At 40.5% G+C, this 17550-nt stretch overlaps 1 protein-coding gene across 3 annotated transcripts in view; it reads right to left on the bottom strand.

Annotated features, from left to right (window-relative positions):
• Positions 1-17550, bottom strand: part of Plcb1 (phospholipase C beta 1) — a 675692-nt gene that overhangs the window by 207812 nt on the left and 450330 nt on the right. For all 3 annotated transcript variants that reach the window (XM_050132272.1, XM_050132255.1, XM_050132262.1), the window contains 2 exons: positions 2585-2664; positions 948-1001 (listed from right to left, as the gene is read on the bottom strand). In XM_050132272.1, coding sequence (XP_049988229.1) covers positions 948-1001; positions 2585-2664 — 134 coding nt within the window. The remainder of the gene's footprint in view (positions 1-947; positions 1002-2584; positions 2665-17550) is intronic.

The following is a 17550-nucleotide window of genomic DNA, read 5'->3' on the forward strand; positions in this document are numbered from 1 at the left end:
CTACACACACACAGATGACCCCAACGCAAACTATTACCCAGAATGAAAGTTAAGGATCATTGAATAGTAAAAAAATTGTTTCTCCACATGTCTGCATCTGTTCTCAAGGTCTATGTATATCTTGTAAAACTTAGATATAATATAAATATTATAAAATAAATAATATTTATCTGATATAAAATAAATATTCCAAGACAGTGGAGATGACCCACTGAAAACTATTGCACTACCTAATTTTTCATGTTAATTCATAAAATAAATGATTCTCCCAGTCTTCCCAATACACATTGCCTCCAATGGTATACTGTACAGAAGAAGCTCATTGCTGGCTTCCATGGCAACGCTTAAGGACTTCCAGCTAACATACTTTCACCGTGTACTTTCTTTTGTCACATTTTTTTTCAATAAGTACTAGGAATTGAATACAGTGATTTGGATTGATACATTAGAAAACAGTCTGGTGCTCACCACTTTTTTTTTTTTTTTTTTTTTTTTTTTTTTTTTTTTTTGGGCAAAGAGATCTGCCATCTTGCTTACACTGACTTCTCTTTGTGTCTCTCTTCCCCTTCTTGCTCTGGTTTGTTACCTGATCTCCCTCTCTACCTGGCTTGGGTGTCTACTTGACACTGAGAGCTTTGCCTTATAGTGGCCAAAAGGGTACCGAAGTTAGACAGTTATCACTCCTAAAACAGATCTGAACCTCAGGTGATTTCTGGGATTGACACAGTGTGATTTCTTCCCTAGTTCTTCTACCACTTCCTGCATTCTCTCAAAAAAGACACCACAAGAGATGCCAGGGAAGCATCATGAGAAAGTCAGCTGCTCTTGTGTGGGAGTAACATGATGCAGGATGGGGTTACCACGCCATTTCCGTGCTCCCACTCAACCTGGTGAAGACATAAGTCAAACCCATAGGGACAGAGCAGGTGAACATGGCCAGAGCTTACTTTTTGAGAGGAATGCGCCCTTCTGGAGTGACCTGAAGCTTGAGCTTAGTATATCTGTTGGGAGAGAAAAAAAGTTAGTCATCATTTTAAAAGGTACTGGAAAGAGAATGCGTGTGCAGTGTGCTGAATTACCCAAACGATCAAAATCTCCTGGTTGGTGCCTGGCTGGTACGATGGGACAATGTCTTTTTAGACACTTCCCAGAATTCCCTTCATGTCTTCTGGAGTCCATCTCCACACATCATTAGCATCTTTCAACAGCAGAGATTGTTTTCGCTTGTTTTTTATCCCACATAAAATGTGGTTGTGTTTCAGGTCTGGCTTCTTTCCCTCAGTGTTAAGTTCCTGAGATCCATCTACATCCTGCTTAGTTACCATGGTTTGCTCATAAGAAATTCACAAAGGATATAAGGACTGGATTTATCTCTCATCAGCCTACAGACACATAGGTAGAGTTAGAGCAACACAACTCTCAACCACTGCTAGCGGAGTGTCAACAGGAAATGCTGCTTCGGGACACTGCTTAGACTGTGACCCAGAGACCCCACATCCAGATTTGTGTACAGCACATTCATCAGAATGCACGTGCTACAGTTCCCACAGCAGCCCTCACAGGGCTCATCCGTCTGGAATAGACATTTGCCATAGATTATGATTAGCCGACCAGTTCCACCATGCTGTGTCTCAGCTTGAATATCCTATTTCTCTCTCTATCTCATTCATTAACGCTGTGTAGAGAAAGACATGTTCTAGAAATGTCTGTTGGATGAAGGATGGCATGCACGATAAACAGGATAAAAAGAAAAGAGGAAGGAAAGGAAAAGGCAGATGGGGAGGAAAGTTCCTGGGATGAGATCTAAAGCAATGGGTATGGCTCAGGAACAAGAGGGAAGAGAGAAATCTACTCAGTGAATTAGAAACAAGCCTACTAATATTTCTGCTTGTGGTTTTGAGTTAAAGGTCCTCTCAGCTCCTGAACCACCAGAGGAACACACCCATCTCCCTGCTGCTCCTCTGGCATGCATCACTGTTTTCCTGGGTCAAATCATTTTCTGAAAGGCTGTTGCAATTCCGGGGTGATTTTCTAATCTTATTTTCTTTTTCCTCTTATTTTCCTTCTGCTTGCCCCTCTATTCTCTCTCTCTTCTCTGTTGCTTGGTGCAATAGTCTCTAAGGTCCGGAATTCCGTTACCAACACATTGAATGAAGGAGGCAGGAAGTTCTTGTGGTACCCATCAAGATCTCTGAATCTAGAATAACAAGGGCATATGCTGTTCGCTCTCTTCAAGAGGTTCTAAAAGAGAGAACACAAGAAGAGACAACAGAGGGTGCTTTGAAAAGAGCAACTCTGTGTTCCGAGTACAGCTGCCAGAGCTTGGAGGTATCTCCATTGTGCGTCAAAAGCCCTGATGTTCAGGCCACCTCAGTCTGATGTGCACTTGAGGGAAAGAGCTATCTCTCCTGGAAGTCTTCCAAGCCTGCACAGTTGAGGAATCTGTCCTCCAACCTATCCCAAAGGGAAACATATGTTTATGAATGTGAGAAGCCAAAGGCAGCAAAAACAAAGACTCACAGAGGAGGAAGGAAATGGATTCAGAAGAAGCAACACCCTTAGCAATACAATCAGAATGACTTACGCTTTCTCCAGAAATGCGTCTCTGGACATGTTCTGAGCCAGTAGGTTTGTTGCCAAGCTGAAAACTTCACTTGTCCATTCCTGAAAGATATAAGTCACACTTAAGTTAGTTTAAATACTATTCAAGTATAAAATATGTTTTTAGCTTGTCTTCGAGGAGGACAGACAAATTAATTCAAGTTGGATGTGAACAGCTTCCTACCATGTCCCTCTTCTTTTTAAAAGGTTATAACTAAATTCAAATCTGGGTGATTATCTTTTAATTAAGAAAGGTATCAGTGAAGGTATGCTTTTCTGTCTTTTAAGTTCCTCATTGATAAAACTGCTGTGCTTCAACAACTCTACAGGCTTTACTTTTTTTTTTTAATAGAATTATAAACAAATACAGAATAACAGAAAGTTTAAAATGCAGCAAATTTATTTTCAATAGAACTGAAACAAACTTCTAACTTTACTACCCATATCGTGGTGTTTTCTCAGTGTTAACTCATTCTTGGCCATAGAGAAAGTGAAACTGTAATAGTATCAAAAGCCCATTTCCAGGATGGGCGGTGAGGGGAGCCGGGATGAGGCTGAGCACTAGGGGATTGCCTGACAACAAAGAAAGGGGAATCTGAGGCTGAGTGTGCAAAGATCTCAGCCAGGAGGCTGCAGCAGTTAGGGGAGGAATGCTGAGACTTTGATCTATGTAAGATTATGTGGTGAGGACCTAGAAGGAACAGCACAGGAGAGCTATGGAAGATAAAATCACCCCCTACCAAACTTGAAGTGTGCACAGGACAGCATCAAGACAATGTTATTAATGGCACAGAAAGCCGTTGTACTAAGATTAGATGATTTCAGCAAGAAATAATTATTGCCACTGGTTTTAAAACTTTGTTTCCTTTATATTGTTTTCTGGAATAAAAGCTCAAACTTCGGATTTCTCTATGGCAAGTTTATGTAGCAGCGAAAGTATTAGCGTGGTTTAGTGGGTTCGTTTACAGCAGCTGTTATCAACCTGTATGTGGTGAACCCTTTGGGGGGGTCTCATATAGGATGCCCTACATATCAGATATTTATATTATGATTCATAGCAGTAGCAAAGTTACAGTTAGGAAGTAGCAACAGGGTAATTTTATGGTTGGGGGTATCACCACAACATGAGGAACTGTATTAACGGGTCGCCCAATGGGAAGGTTGAGAACCACTGACTTAGAGATAATTTCATATCAAATACAAAAAGAATTAAAAACATTTCTGGAAATTTAATTTTAGCTTTATGTTTTTGGCTAAAAACCTAAGTCTTCCATTATGTCCAATAAAAATATAATGTGAGTCAAATGGAAATTAGAGTTTTCTAGTAGCCAAATATAACAAAAGGAAAAAGTACATAAAATTAATTTTACTAAGATATTTGACTTATTTCACTATTTTACCTGTTTAAGCACCTGTGGGAAATTACAGTAAGAAAATTCACAAAACTTCATGTAATTGGTCAGTCTAAATATAGATGTAAAAATAAAAATATATAAAAATTACCTTCATATCATATATAGAAGATAATTGTGAAACATAAATTGGTTTCATGTTTAGACTTGAATTCTATCCTCAAGATTTCTCATTAGATTATAAAAAAAAAAATGGAAAACATTTCAGAATCCGAGGCATTTCTGGCAACTGTGGCTGCTGATTGGTCAGCACCGGTCTTCTAGATCTATCAGTCGCTCGATGGCCCTTTTGCAGAAGAAACTAGCACATCTTACTTTGGGTTGCCCAGAAGCAGATCCTGAGATGGGGTTTTATAAGGATGGGGCTTATTACAGTGTTCCATGATAACATTAGAGTAGGAAACAGGGACAGTCAGAGAGGAGTTAGAAGGGTGGAACCAAGTAAGGTCCCAGCAAGACCGACAATGGTTGGATCTCACCCTGTGCATAGGGCAGCTCAGAGCTGAATGTGCTGAGGTGAGGAGTGTGGTTGTGGAATAATGATTGTTCTTGGTTTTGGTGATGGCTACAAGAAGAGGGAGAGAAAGCTTCCGGCACTCTGGTCTCCTTTTATCAAAGTACATTGTAGCATTCAAGGAAGCAGTCAACAAAGACCTCCTGTTGACAGTGTTAGGTAGAATAAGAAAGAACACAGTCAGTGCCTGGCTAGAATCTTTCCCCATGTAGTAACTAGTGTTTTAGGATTTTCGAGTAGCATCATTAGCCACCTTGTACAAGGAAGAAATATATAACTAAGCTCTGGGGTAGCTGGTCCATGTATGGACAACATTTCTCAATTTTCACATGCATTTGCAGCATCAGGGTTTTGCTGAAGAGCATCTGCCCCTTCAGTAGAGCTGAGAGGAATGGAAAGACATTCTGCATCACTTAGAAGTTTCTGGGCAAGGTCTTTGCTGTACCACGACATGAGTGGCCATGTCCTAAGGTGGACACATAGCACCCTAGAAAGCTTGTTAAATTTAAATGTCGATTTCAGGTTCCTCACTGCATCAGAATCTAAACATATCCAGGAAATCTTTACGTGTTTTATGCGTATCAACATCTAAACATACGGCTGGGTCAAAAGCAGCCAGATGAATGGCAGGGTAGTCCAGGATCTGGTTCAGGAAGCTTTAGCCCAGTCTTTGTTTATTCCCTTCTCGAGCAAATAAATAGATGATTTGGGGCTGTTGAGTTTTGAATAGCCCCCAAAGACCTCGCAGCTGTGTCAGGAACAGTATGGCTGGAGAGAAGGGGCCAGAGCATAATGAAGTAGAAGAAAATAAGAGTCACTGCTTGGGATCAGATTACTGCTTTCTTGGACTTCAAACCTAAACTCATCATGAGAATTTGGAACATGCTTTGCTGTGGGATCAATGGATTTTACTGGAAGCTTGTTTCATAAATCCAGTGCTGAGCCTTGGCTACTACGGCCTGAGAAAGGTAGCGTCTTTGGTACTGAGGACCTGTTCTTTTCCGATCAGAAACCAAGTATTGACAGTCACTCAACTTGGCTTAGCCCCAGCTATTTAAATCCTGAAACTTCTCAAAGGGCGTTTCCTGTTTTGGGTTTAAACTCTCCCTTGGAACAAAGACTTAACCTGAGAAGACTCTAAAGATCAAGGGCACTGGAAGTGTGCTGAAGTTTCAAGGCTCCTGCTTCTATTCCTTCTCCATTCCCTCCCATCTCAGATGGCAATTTAGACAGATTCAAAGATATTTTGCCTACTATGTCACAAAGCTTTTGAAGTTCTGATATTTGTGACATGATTTCATGTGTTTGCTTACTACTCCGAATACTCATCGTCATGAGTATCTATCTATTACACTGCTGATGACTGTGGATGTTTAGCACGTTCTAAAGGGAGTCCCTTGTATCCAGCAACAGGCTGACATAGTACTTTTCTAGGAGATGGGTAGCTATTATCTTCATTTTACAGAAAGGACTCATGGATCCGCAGCACTTATAATTTACCCTGGGGCTAATACAGTCACTTGGGAACAGATCACTGATCTCTTGGACTTTAAGCCTGAACTCTTAGAGGCTGATCTCACCATTGTCCTGTTCTAGACAATTCCAGGATAGCTAATCTACACAATTAAACAGATACATAAACCCACTGAACTACATTCAATTCATACATTCAATTTATAACTTCCTACGGCCAGGCTATCTTGTAAACATTTTATGAATACCTAACTCATAGATCTCACAATGAACTCAGAAAGGACAGCCTATCGGTAACAGCGCATTTAGCAGATGAAAAAGTTGATGCACAAGGTGGGCCAAAGAGCTAGGGACACTTGGACTTTGAACCCGGGTTTGTCTCTGGAGCCAAGCACTTTACCACTAACTACCTTACAAGGATGAAGTGAATGAAGTAGAGGAGAAACAAGAAATGATCTAATGGAGAGACTAGGAGGCCAGCCACAAAATGCAGGGCTGACGTCTGGCAGCCCTGATGGAGATGGGCACCAACTCAACTCAAATTTCCTTTAGTTCATGTACAGAGAATAAAGAGGAAGATTCAGCCCTGACATGATTCATCTCTGTCCTTCATCCAACAACCATCCATGCAGTAGTTCTGTTAAATGCTCCCAGCTCTGAGAACAGAAAGTCACTCTCCAGGGCTAATTCAGCTTCTGGCTAAGAAGAGAAAACATACAAAGACTGTCTTTGGAAAGAAATGTCATTCTTGCCAATGTTTCTGCTTTCTACTCTTCTGATTCATGTTATTTTAAATGTTCTGATGTATTTACCTTTCATTTTTCAGTAGTTCATTTTTTTAGACATATAAAAGACATGGACTGATGTAACTAGTACATGTATCTACCAATCCAAAATTGACAAACATTAACATTTTGTTCCAGTTCTTTAATTATATATTTTAATACTTAAAACATTGCAAACTATTGCAATATAATTAAAATTGATTCTTCCCTATGTTCTCCCGTCTTTTACTTCTCTTTCAGCAGAAGGTTCCAGTTTGCAAGGTAAATATCAACACTGTGTCTATTTTTATATGGCATTCAGATAAGGGTGGTGTAATTCAGGCTCAGTTGATTGGGACCTGAAGGCTTAATCTAGCCTTTTGCCTGTTTTTTTTTTTTTTTTTTTTTTTTTCTATTTTTTTTTGTGGGGTTTTTGTGTGTTTGTTTGTTTGGTTTGGTTTGTTTTTTTCCAAGACAGGGTTCCTTTGTGTAGCCTTAGGTGTCCTAGAATTCACTTTGTAGACCAGGCTGGTCTCAAACTCTCAGAGATCTCCCTGTCTTTGTCTCCCAAGTGTTAGGATAAAGGTGTTGTCGGCATGTCCTCTGTTTTATTCACTAAGTGTTACTGGAACAGAGACAGACTTCTCGTTTCTTCACTGTTTGTGACTATGCTCATGCAATGATGGAATAGTGGCTATTTGTAACAGCCCCTCCCCTATGAAATGTCAATACCATTCAGCCCCTCCTAGACAAGGTTTGTTACCTCTTACTATGGCCCCTTCTATGTTTGAAATTCAGTGTATGAGTTTCTGTTTGCAATCAATATTACTTCTTTAAAACAAGACTGTTACACATAGATCTAGTTCATTTTAACTCCCATATTCCTCTACTGCAAGAATGTATAATTTGAGAATCTCTATTTTTATGATGGATAGTTATGCTTATTTCTTTTAAACTGTTTGTTTAGTGCTTAATTTTATTTTAGGAGATAGCTGGATCTTTACTGTGAAGTGCCCACAGAATTCTAGGAATCTGGCATTTTTCATCAGTATTATTTGGTCAGTGAAGTGGTCCTGTGCATTATTTCTGGCAGTGCATGGGAACTTGCATTGCTTGCATTAAAACAAAGCCATCTGCTGTTATGAGACATTCAGGAAAGTTGTTCAAATCTAACTGACACAATATGAAATCCTGCAGTAGTTTTCATTGACGTCCTGACTTACCAATGTAGTTGAGCATTTCTTTATATATTTGGCAGCTACTATGTTTTTTTTTTAATTTTTTCAAATTTCATACTTATATTCTTAATTTTTGGCCCTCTACAATGAAGCCAGTGCTCTTAACTCTCTCTGAACACACACGTACATTTTCAAGCCCCTTTTCTCTTCATTGTTTTTAAAAAGGTGTAGAGAAGTGGGTTTGTAGAGAACTGAGCTCAAACACATACACCAGTTTTGGTGCAGTGTCTGCAAAACTAGTAATACTCAGTGGCTGCCTGTTGCAACTGGATCCCACGGCATCATGGCCTGTCAGTTTCCAAGGGAATGGCTTCAGCTTAATACTAACGTGGTCAAATCACATGGAAAGGCAAAGTGTATCCTCTTGCAGAAGTACATATTCATTCAAAATGCTCTTTGAGGAAGTGAAAATATTCTGGAAGGCCTCCGAGTATCTCCCTGTTTACACATACATGCATATAAACAGTACATTATATCATTATATACATATAGAATTATAAGTCAGTGCATACTCCCTTAAAGCAGGCCTTAGATCTTATCATCAAAATTTTCCTATTTTCATCTTATACACAAAGTGTAATGACTGTCAACCACAAAACTCCAAGACTATCATCCCCCCACTTCAACAATTCCCAAACAAAAATTATACTAGGGTCCAGTAATATCAGTGTTGAGACACAAACTTTACAATGCTCAGCTGATGTAAAATCAATGAAAGATACATCATTATTTTCAAATGGCTATAGGCTACAATTGGAAAATGTACAACTCAAGCTGACTTGGGGAATAGGAGAATTGATTATGGACATTGAGTTATTTATTGTAATTGAAGTAAACCTGGGAAAATTGCAGAAGAATGAATGCATTGATAAACCAAGACCCCCAAGAATCGAATGGGAAAGTCAAGGCGTGTTCTTTACTGCTTTTGCAATAAATTTGCAATCAATCTTTTTTCTAGATGACATCATTCCTTTCCCTACCTGTGAGCTCTTGCCTATGGCCCGAGCTGCACCAAGTTGTCATATGTGGTGGCTCCTGTCACCACAGAAAATCTGGCTGATTTATTTACCTTTTCTAGAACAGTCCTGACACTGGTCTAGTAGACCTACCTTTGAGGAAATCAGTTCAAGTCAGAATCTTTTTTCTCTGTAGCTTTGGAGCCTGTCCTGGAACTAGCTCTGTAGACCAGGCTGGCCTCAAGCTCAAAGAGATCCACCTGCCTCTGCCTCCCAGTTGCTGGGATTAAAGGCGTGTGCCACCACTGCCCAGCTCAAGTCAGAATCTTAAAAGGAATAAGAGGTCAAATTCTGAGCTAGGTGAAGCAGTATGCAGAAGGAGGGGTGTAGAAAACATTGAATTTTGTTCAAGAGCCCCAGGACAAGGCTGTGTATCATCCCTTACATAGTTCTAATCATTCATGTCTGATTGTTTTTACAAACTGAGTGATAAATTCTTAGTCATTGAGTTATACTGTGCAATGCATATGTAAAAGAAAAACACTTCCATGCCTTCGAGGTTCTGTCTTTGGAAGTTAATCCCTATGTCTCCACAATAGTTTTAAGTTTTGAGCATCACTTTTGGCTATAGGGTTGGCGAGTTGGTTTTGAATGTTTCTTATTGTAATGCAAACTATGTTGGGATGGGATTTTAGAAAGTTAGGAGAGCTGAGTGTAACATCCAAGTATAAGAAGATTCATGTTGGGGTTTGGAACATCTGTCCTGGCAGCAATGGCCTGCTCCATGCCTTGCTTTATGCTTTGGCTATATCATAAAGAACTCATGCCCAACCACCTTTCTGCAGTCAAGTGAAGCAGCACTGTGCTAAATGGTACTTGGAAGGTCTAGGGAATCACTGCACATGTCTGGCCGTGCACTGTACATGCAAAGCTCCACACTTAGGTCTGTTTGGGTGTTAGGTCTAGTACAATGCTAGACTTCTTAGAACAGTTGTTTGTCTGACATACAGGGAAAGTTCAATGCAGTGATGTCAGACTCAGGTTATCTTGAAGAGGATAGTGTAAAAAAAAAAACCCTTTTCTATGGTTTGAATATGATTTGTCCCCTCTGAAACTCATGCTGAACTTTAATTGCCCTTGTGGCATTGGGTGATGGGGCCAGAAGGTTAATGGTATTCTCAGGGTTTATGTTAAATCTTGGGAGTGTGAGGGTGTCCTCATTCTCTTGGGATCGAACTAGTAACATGGGACACAGAGTAAAATATTAAAAAGTGTGGCACCTCTCATGTTCTGTCTCTTCCACATGAACCTGCTTGGCTTTTAGGTCTCAGCCTAGGGTCCTGGTCAGATATGCGTCTTCAGTCTTGAACTTCAAACTTCAGAACATGTTGAGTTAAATAAACCTTTGTCTTTTACAATTATCAACTCCCAATTATCTGGCTACAAAGCCAAAAATGGACCAAGATATTCCACCAAAGAAGAGGTAGAAGCAAAATACAGGTACATGTACCTGTTGAAGTTAGACAAGGAGAGGTCTGTGTTGTCACTGTGAGCTTCTAGGGTATTTTTTGAATCAGCTGGGTGGTGGTGGCAGTGGTGGTGGTGGCGGCAGTGGGGCCAGCGGAAGTGGCAGTAGGGGTATTTCTCTCTAGCTAGCTTCCTGACTCATTCCTGATGTGTAGAACCCCCAAAGAGTCACACCTATGGCTCCAAGTCAACCTGGCATATTCTTGGGATAGTGCCCCTCCCACAGCCTACTGTCACTTTTATGAAAATGTTTGCTATTAGTCTGATCCTGACAGTCTGATGCTAATCATTTTGCCTGCAGCTGACTCAGTACTGTGCTCTGTAGATGGTAAATGTGTATTAAGAAGGTTCTGCTATTCTAGTAGCTATTTAATCCTGCTTATTTTTTTTTTAAAGAAATTCTATTTGAAGGTAGTAAAACAGAAAGATTAAAAAACAAAAACTGCAGCTAATTTCATAGTGGGAGGAACGCCAAGAAGGAAACAGGGAGCAATCGCTGCTTCTTGGGGGTTAAGTGGCACTGCTTATTCGCTAACCTGAAACGTGTGACAGATTAAAACTGCATTCCTTGAAAATTGAGTTGTAAGTACGCACAGGTAGCTCCTCATTAACTTACAACATAATGACGGGATTCTGCTAAAATGTAATTCTCTCATTTGGAAATCAATTTGTTTTAAATACCTTAATTATACCTCCCAACTTTATTTTAAATCCACTAGCAAATTGGTTTCTTTTCCTTGAAATGAGGAGGGGCTTGGGCCTTGGTAGATGTCTAGATCCTTGTGGTCCTCCTCTATAGGAATCTGCATCCAGGTGGTCCTCCTCTGTAGGAATCTGCACCCTGGTGGTCCTCCTCTGTAGGAATCTGCATCCTGGTAATCCTTCTCCTCCATGAGAGCCACTCTCTGCCTTTGACTTTGAACACTTGATTTATTTTCATAATGTTGAATTCTCTTCTAGATGATTTTGAAGGTTTTTGCACTGGGTTTTAGAGTTTCTGTTTGCCACACTTGAGCTGTGGAGTTTGCTACTAAGAGTTCTCCTTCTACACTCTGGCCTAACTGTCACCTATACTAGCTGTACATCCAACTTATAAACCAATGCCGCAACTTACTTAGCTCATGGGCAGTCGTAGGGAAGTAGAAGTTGGGGTTCCTGGGGAAAATGTGACTTCCTGATGTAGGTGTTCCTGAAAACACATGGACGGCTAGGGATGAGGAAATATCTTGATGTGAGGAGACCGCCAGGGGCATTGATCTTATTAGCTTGGATCCATCAATTCCAGAGACTATTTACCTTCATGCATCCTGATATTATGATAAAACATAAGAAAAAATATATACAGATAGAAACTGTTACCTTTACAGGCTACTTTTTGCTTTCAAGTACCTTGGCTCCCTAACTCCTGTACTACAAACTACAGTTCTTTCTAAAGACTTTGCTCACTTTCTTAAAAGAGAAACTTTAAGATTTGCGTCACTAGAAGTAACTGGCTATAAATTACTCTTCACAAGGAGGAGGAAGGAATGAAGTGGTTATAAATTTGTCTGTTTTTATTCGGTTATTCACCTTGTGTGTGTACGGTGTGTGTGTGTGTCCTCGCTACATTTCACTTGTCCTGATGTGTTTTGCTACCCATCTACTCCCTATTCTAATGCTTCGTTATTTCTCTAACTTTAGCCCTCAAAACAGTATCTGACCAACAGTGGGCAATTAAACATTTGTTAAATCAGTGGATATTAGTGTAAACTATAGGAAAAACTACTAGTATCTTATTTTCAAACACTTCTTTTTATCTTTAGTGATGTATAGATTACTCATAGGGAGCACTTGGCTAGCTCCTCAAGACAGTGACTGATATCAAGGTAGAACCATCAGTCTCTCTCAAAGGGGGCCAAACAATTGTTTTTCTCCAGAACTTTACATGTGGAGAAAAACATGAGAAAAACTCAGATTGTCTTTGAGCCTTTCTTCCCTCCATAACAAAACAGTGACTCTTTTCTCTTCTTTCCTCCCTCCTGTTTCTTCTCCTTCTTTCTCTTCTTCTGCTCCCCCGTCCTTGCTATTATTATTATCATTAATTTTAAATTCCTTTTTCATATTTTTTATTGATTTTTATTGAGCTCTACATTTTTCTCTGCTCCCCTTCCTGCCTCTCCCATGCCCTTCAACTCTCACCCAAGGTCCCTATGCTCCCAATTTACTCAGGAGGTCTTGTTTTTTCCTACTACCGATGTAGATTACCATTTCTCTTTGTTTTAAATCTGTTCTTCTTTCTGTATCAGCATGTCTGCTTTAAGCCCTGGGTCCAAGGGAACACATTCAAGGCATCCTCAGCTACCAAGCCTCCGAAGCCAGAGATTCCAAGGGGTGGGGAAGAAATCGCTTGACTCTGCACCCATTGGTGCAGGAGAGATGCCACCACTTAGCTGGCTTTCTGTCCTGCATTTCTGCAGCTGGCAGGATTTGCACACATGATAACTCACAGCCAAAGAGCACAATCATTTCTGGAACCAGGTTTATATTTTCCCTTCACTTTTCCTCTGGTGCCTCTATGTGGAATCCTGCCTGGCTCTAAGCAGCTCATGTTTAACACATCCAGAAAAGAGACTTTCAGGACACAATAGCAAGAAGTGCTTTTCTCCATAGTCCCGGAATGACAGCTGCTGAGACTTTTCTGTAGATAAGAAAGAGATGGAGTCCAAGTTGCCCTTTCTCCTCTTATTATGAATCTCTCTCTTCTGACTTCTGAGTCCTTAAACTTTTGTAAGAGTGTTCTATGTGGGTGACATTTTCACAATGTAAAAATTCAGGATTTATCTGATTATTAATCTCCTACAAATCTCAGGCAAAGACTGTGGGGAAAATTGTATTTTTTAGGTACTATCAAAGAGTGCAGGGGACTGAGCCTGGCCTGTGTTATGGTTGGTAAGAGAGAGCTGAAGACAGTGTAGGCAAGGGCAGTTTAAACAAGGGGATCAGGAGTGACAAAGAATGAAAATCTCATAACCTATAATAAATAGTTTTTATGTCATCTTTCCCAGCAGTCATATGTGCCACCTGTAACAAAGTCACATACAGAGTCTCTTATATCCATAAACGGATGGTGGAATATCACTTATGGCACGTTTTCTTTTTTCTTTATTATTTTTTATTTAAAGAAAATTCAAAGTTTGAGTTATTGACTATTCATCACAAATTGGCCCTAAAATGAAAACAATCTATATATTTTGAAGAGAATATATATTAGTGTTTGCATATCTTTACCTCAGTGTAAATGTCCCCACAACAAAAATATGACTTTTGTTTTGGGGATTAGTTTAAAACATATCATACTATTAATTTTGAAGAATGTCAACGAAAATTTTCAAAACATTTTATTTATCAAGTATTAAAGTAAGAATGGCTCAGAACTGGCTTGGCAGGTCTCTTCAATTGCTCCTCCTCAATTTCCAGCTTCACTTCATTGGTTGCAATTGTCCTTCTCTTTCTCCTTCTTCTTGTATTTACTTGTTTGTTATTGTAGTTCAGGTCTTGAACTTACGTCTACTCTCTATCTTAGCTTACCAAGTGCTAGGACTATAGGTGTGTATCTCTACGCGTGGCTATTTTTTCTTCTTAACCAAAACAATCAAAAGTCGCTTCCACGTGTACTTCTCTCATTTCTTCATCTCAAAGGTGTCAACTGCTCAGAAGCAGAAGCTGACTTTCATATTTTAAAAAGTGCATAGTGATTGATGGGTATACAGGCAGCAGGAACAAGGGTTCTTAGTAGGAACAGGTTGAGTTTGGGGACAATTAGAAAAACGGAAAGTCATTGTCATCAATACTGACTATGTCCTACTCAGAATATTTGCAAGTTATGGACAGAAAATCATAGGAACATTCAATGGGAGGAAGCTGGAAACAACCATCCAATAGAGGAACCTCAGCTTCATCTACTCTGAAGGATGAGACAACTGGAGTCCATGATGCTCAAAGCCTCCAGGGCCTTGGCATCTTATGTGATCTACCCGTTGTTCTCAACAGTTCAAATGCCTTCTTTCCTTTATCCCACCTCCCTCTTTCTTTCTCCAACCCTGAACGTCACTCCTTGGCCATCTATCTATCACATGCCAATACTGAACTAGATTCTTCTATCCCAAGAGTGACCTAGCTGTGCTGTGTTGTTCTCCCCGGCTCACATAGCTAGGGCCCTGCATTAAACACACCAGAAGGCAACTCCAGAATAATAAATGCAGTAGAAGGCATGATGGTGTTTTTGGCAAAACTGAGAGCATAGTATGAGATTTCTTGAGATCTCTGGCTGGAAAAGGAGACGGGGAATCTCAAGTGAGCCCTAGACCTTACGCAGGAAGACAGGTAGAGCTGGGCAGGAAAGAGAAGTTTCTAGAAAAGCAGGTAGTTGACAGTCACCAAGTTCTGTCAAGGGCTTGGATGAAACATTGTGGAGAAAGAAGGAGAGGGAGAGGTGTGGGAGCTAATGAGCTTCTAATGAGAAGGGGCAGAGAGCTTGGATGCTGCCAGTGTGGTGGGCAAACAGCTGATGTGGATGAAGTTAGGCAAGTTTCCAGGCAATCTTACATCATAATCTTCAAATAAGTGAGTTAAATTCTCCACAACAGAGTGGCAGAGGTTCTACTTTGAAAGTGGAGATACTTAAGGTTGATGTTCAGTGCACAGACTGTGTTTCAGAGAGCACATTCTCCCTCCCTCTCTCTCTCTCTCTCTCTCTCTCTGTAATAATGTTTAAAAATGCAGCTAGAAATTGACCATATCTATTAAGGCAGAACATAAAACAATCTATGTAATTATACCTTGCAATGTATGCCCCCCAGACAAGGCCGCTGTATGGCTTCACTATTATAATAGCCCTAAATTTAGGAACTGTCTGTCAACTATAGCAGAAAGTAAAGACTACTAAGTAACAAAGAGAATTAATGAAGTCTACTCATAAAACAGAAAAAAATTGAACTAGTAAATCTGGAGAGATAGAAGACAGACAAAAATGGCTATTTTTTTTTTTTTTGTTCGTTTTTGTTTTTTGAGGCAGGATTTCTCTGTAGCTTTGGAGCCTGTCCTGGAACTAGCTCTTGTAGACCAGGATGGCCTTGAACTCACAGAGATCTGCCTGCTTCTGCCTCCCGCGTGCTGGGATTAAAGGTGTATATTACCACCACTCGGCCAAAATGGCTACATTCTATGAAGCCATTTACAAATATTTTGAATATAGGTAAAACAGATAAATGTAAAAAGCCCAAATCTGGACTGTTAGAAGGTAGATGCTGGGGATCCTGATGATGCTGGATTTTATCTGTTGGTTTTATGTCTGGATGATAGGTATATGGGCATGCTTCCTTTCTGCCTCTACCAAGGCAGAGTTAGGACATGAGCACTCTTCCAGGTGCTTCATGACCAATAATGGCTACATGGAATGAATGTGTTTTGTGTCTTTATGATGCCTAAAAGAATTTAATGCTCACGACAGATTAGAAACAGTGGTATTTGCCGATATTGTGCCTGTGCAGTTAAGCAATGTACAATTTCCCCCTCATGGCAATTATTGAACATCTCAGTCTCAACCCATTGGGCTCTAAAGCAGGAGACTGCACGGATTCGCAACAGGATAGAGCAACAACATTAAAGCTAAAGTCTGCCAAAATAGGTGGTGATTAACAATTTACCCACACCAGGGTGGGGGGCGTTCTACCAGTATGGCCAACCATTTAGATCAGAGCCTGGACCTCAAGTCCTGCCTCTTGGTAGGTAATTTCATGGCACAGGAAGCAGAGGGAGGGCAAGGACATGAGTCTCCTATTACACTGCCACTCAAGCACCACAGTTAAGACTCAATTCTCTTTAGGCCATAAGCACCAGGCCTCCTAGACTGCTGACACTAGCGTTTTGACCATGGATGATTAGGGAAGGAGCTCACTAGACCCAAAGGTAAACAGGCTGGGAAACATTTGGCTTTTTGTATGCAAAACAGTGAGGCGGTGCCTTTGCTTCCTTTACATATTGGGATTCCTCTGGGCGAAATTCCAGGACAGATTTTTATTTCTGGCTGAGCTCCTCTGGGAAATGAGTGTTCTCTGAGCAGTTGTAACCCAGGTCCCTGAGACCTGAAGGTGGACACAGCATAGGGCAGTCTGAGACGGGCTGCCTCTGGCTTACAACGCCTCAGAGTCTGCAGCTCACAGGATGCTGCTCACAGTGCATGGGCTCGGGACATCATAGCAGACACACCTAGAAGTCAGTTTCCGTGCCCCACCCCGAGAGAAAAACAGGGTATAGGATAAAGAATAAAAGCGGGCAGGCAGAAGAGAACTATTTTCTCTTCGGACACACTGGCCTCTCGAAGAAAATTTGATCTGGTGAGTCAGTTAGATTACTCGAAATGACAGGAATTTCGTGCGTGGATGTAAATGACCTGCCTTTTACAGTCCACAGTAACCTAACCAGTTGGGTCTTTAAAGTAATTCACTCGCTAGTGAAGAAAAATGCTTGAGAAATCAAATACTCACTGTTCTTACTGAGTGACTGCTGACTAAAATTTGGCACCTGTGATAAGAAAATCGAGGTAATCACAAAAACTTTCTTCTACACTGGACTGCTACTAGGACCCTCAGTGCACTTTGCTTATTCACCTGAGCAAAGCGCCCATTGCTCCTACCTAAGCTCGGCCTCTCGGGGCAGTGGAATAGGAGCAGTCCCTCCCCTACATGGTGTGTATGTATATATGTACATGTTGCGTATGCATGTATGTGTTGTGCATGTATATGTGTGCACATATGTGTTGTATGTGTGGTATATGTGTATGTGTATGCATGTGCTTTATGTGTATATTTATGCGTTATATGTGTATTTGTGTGTATCTGCATGTGTTTTATGTGTATATGTATGTGTGCATGTGTGTATATGCATGTGTTTTATTTATGTATGTGTGCATATGTGTTATATGTGTATATATGTGCTTTTATGCATGTATGTGTGTATATGTATGTGTATGCATGTATGGTGTGTGTGTGCATGTACATGCCACAACACATATGTGGAAGTTTGAGG

This window comes from Alexandromys fortis, unplaced genomic scaffold (assembly GCF_014885135.2).
Source record: "Alexandromys fortis isolate MF-2015 unplaced genomic scaffold, M_Fortis_MF-2015_v1.1 scaffold_6, whole genome shotgun sequence".
Classification (NCBI taxonomy): Eukaryota; Metazoa; Chordata; class Mammalia; order Rodentia; family Cricetidae; genus Alexandromys; species Alexandromys fortis.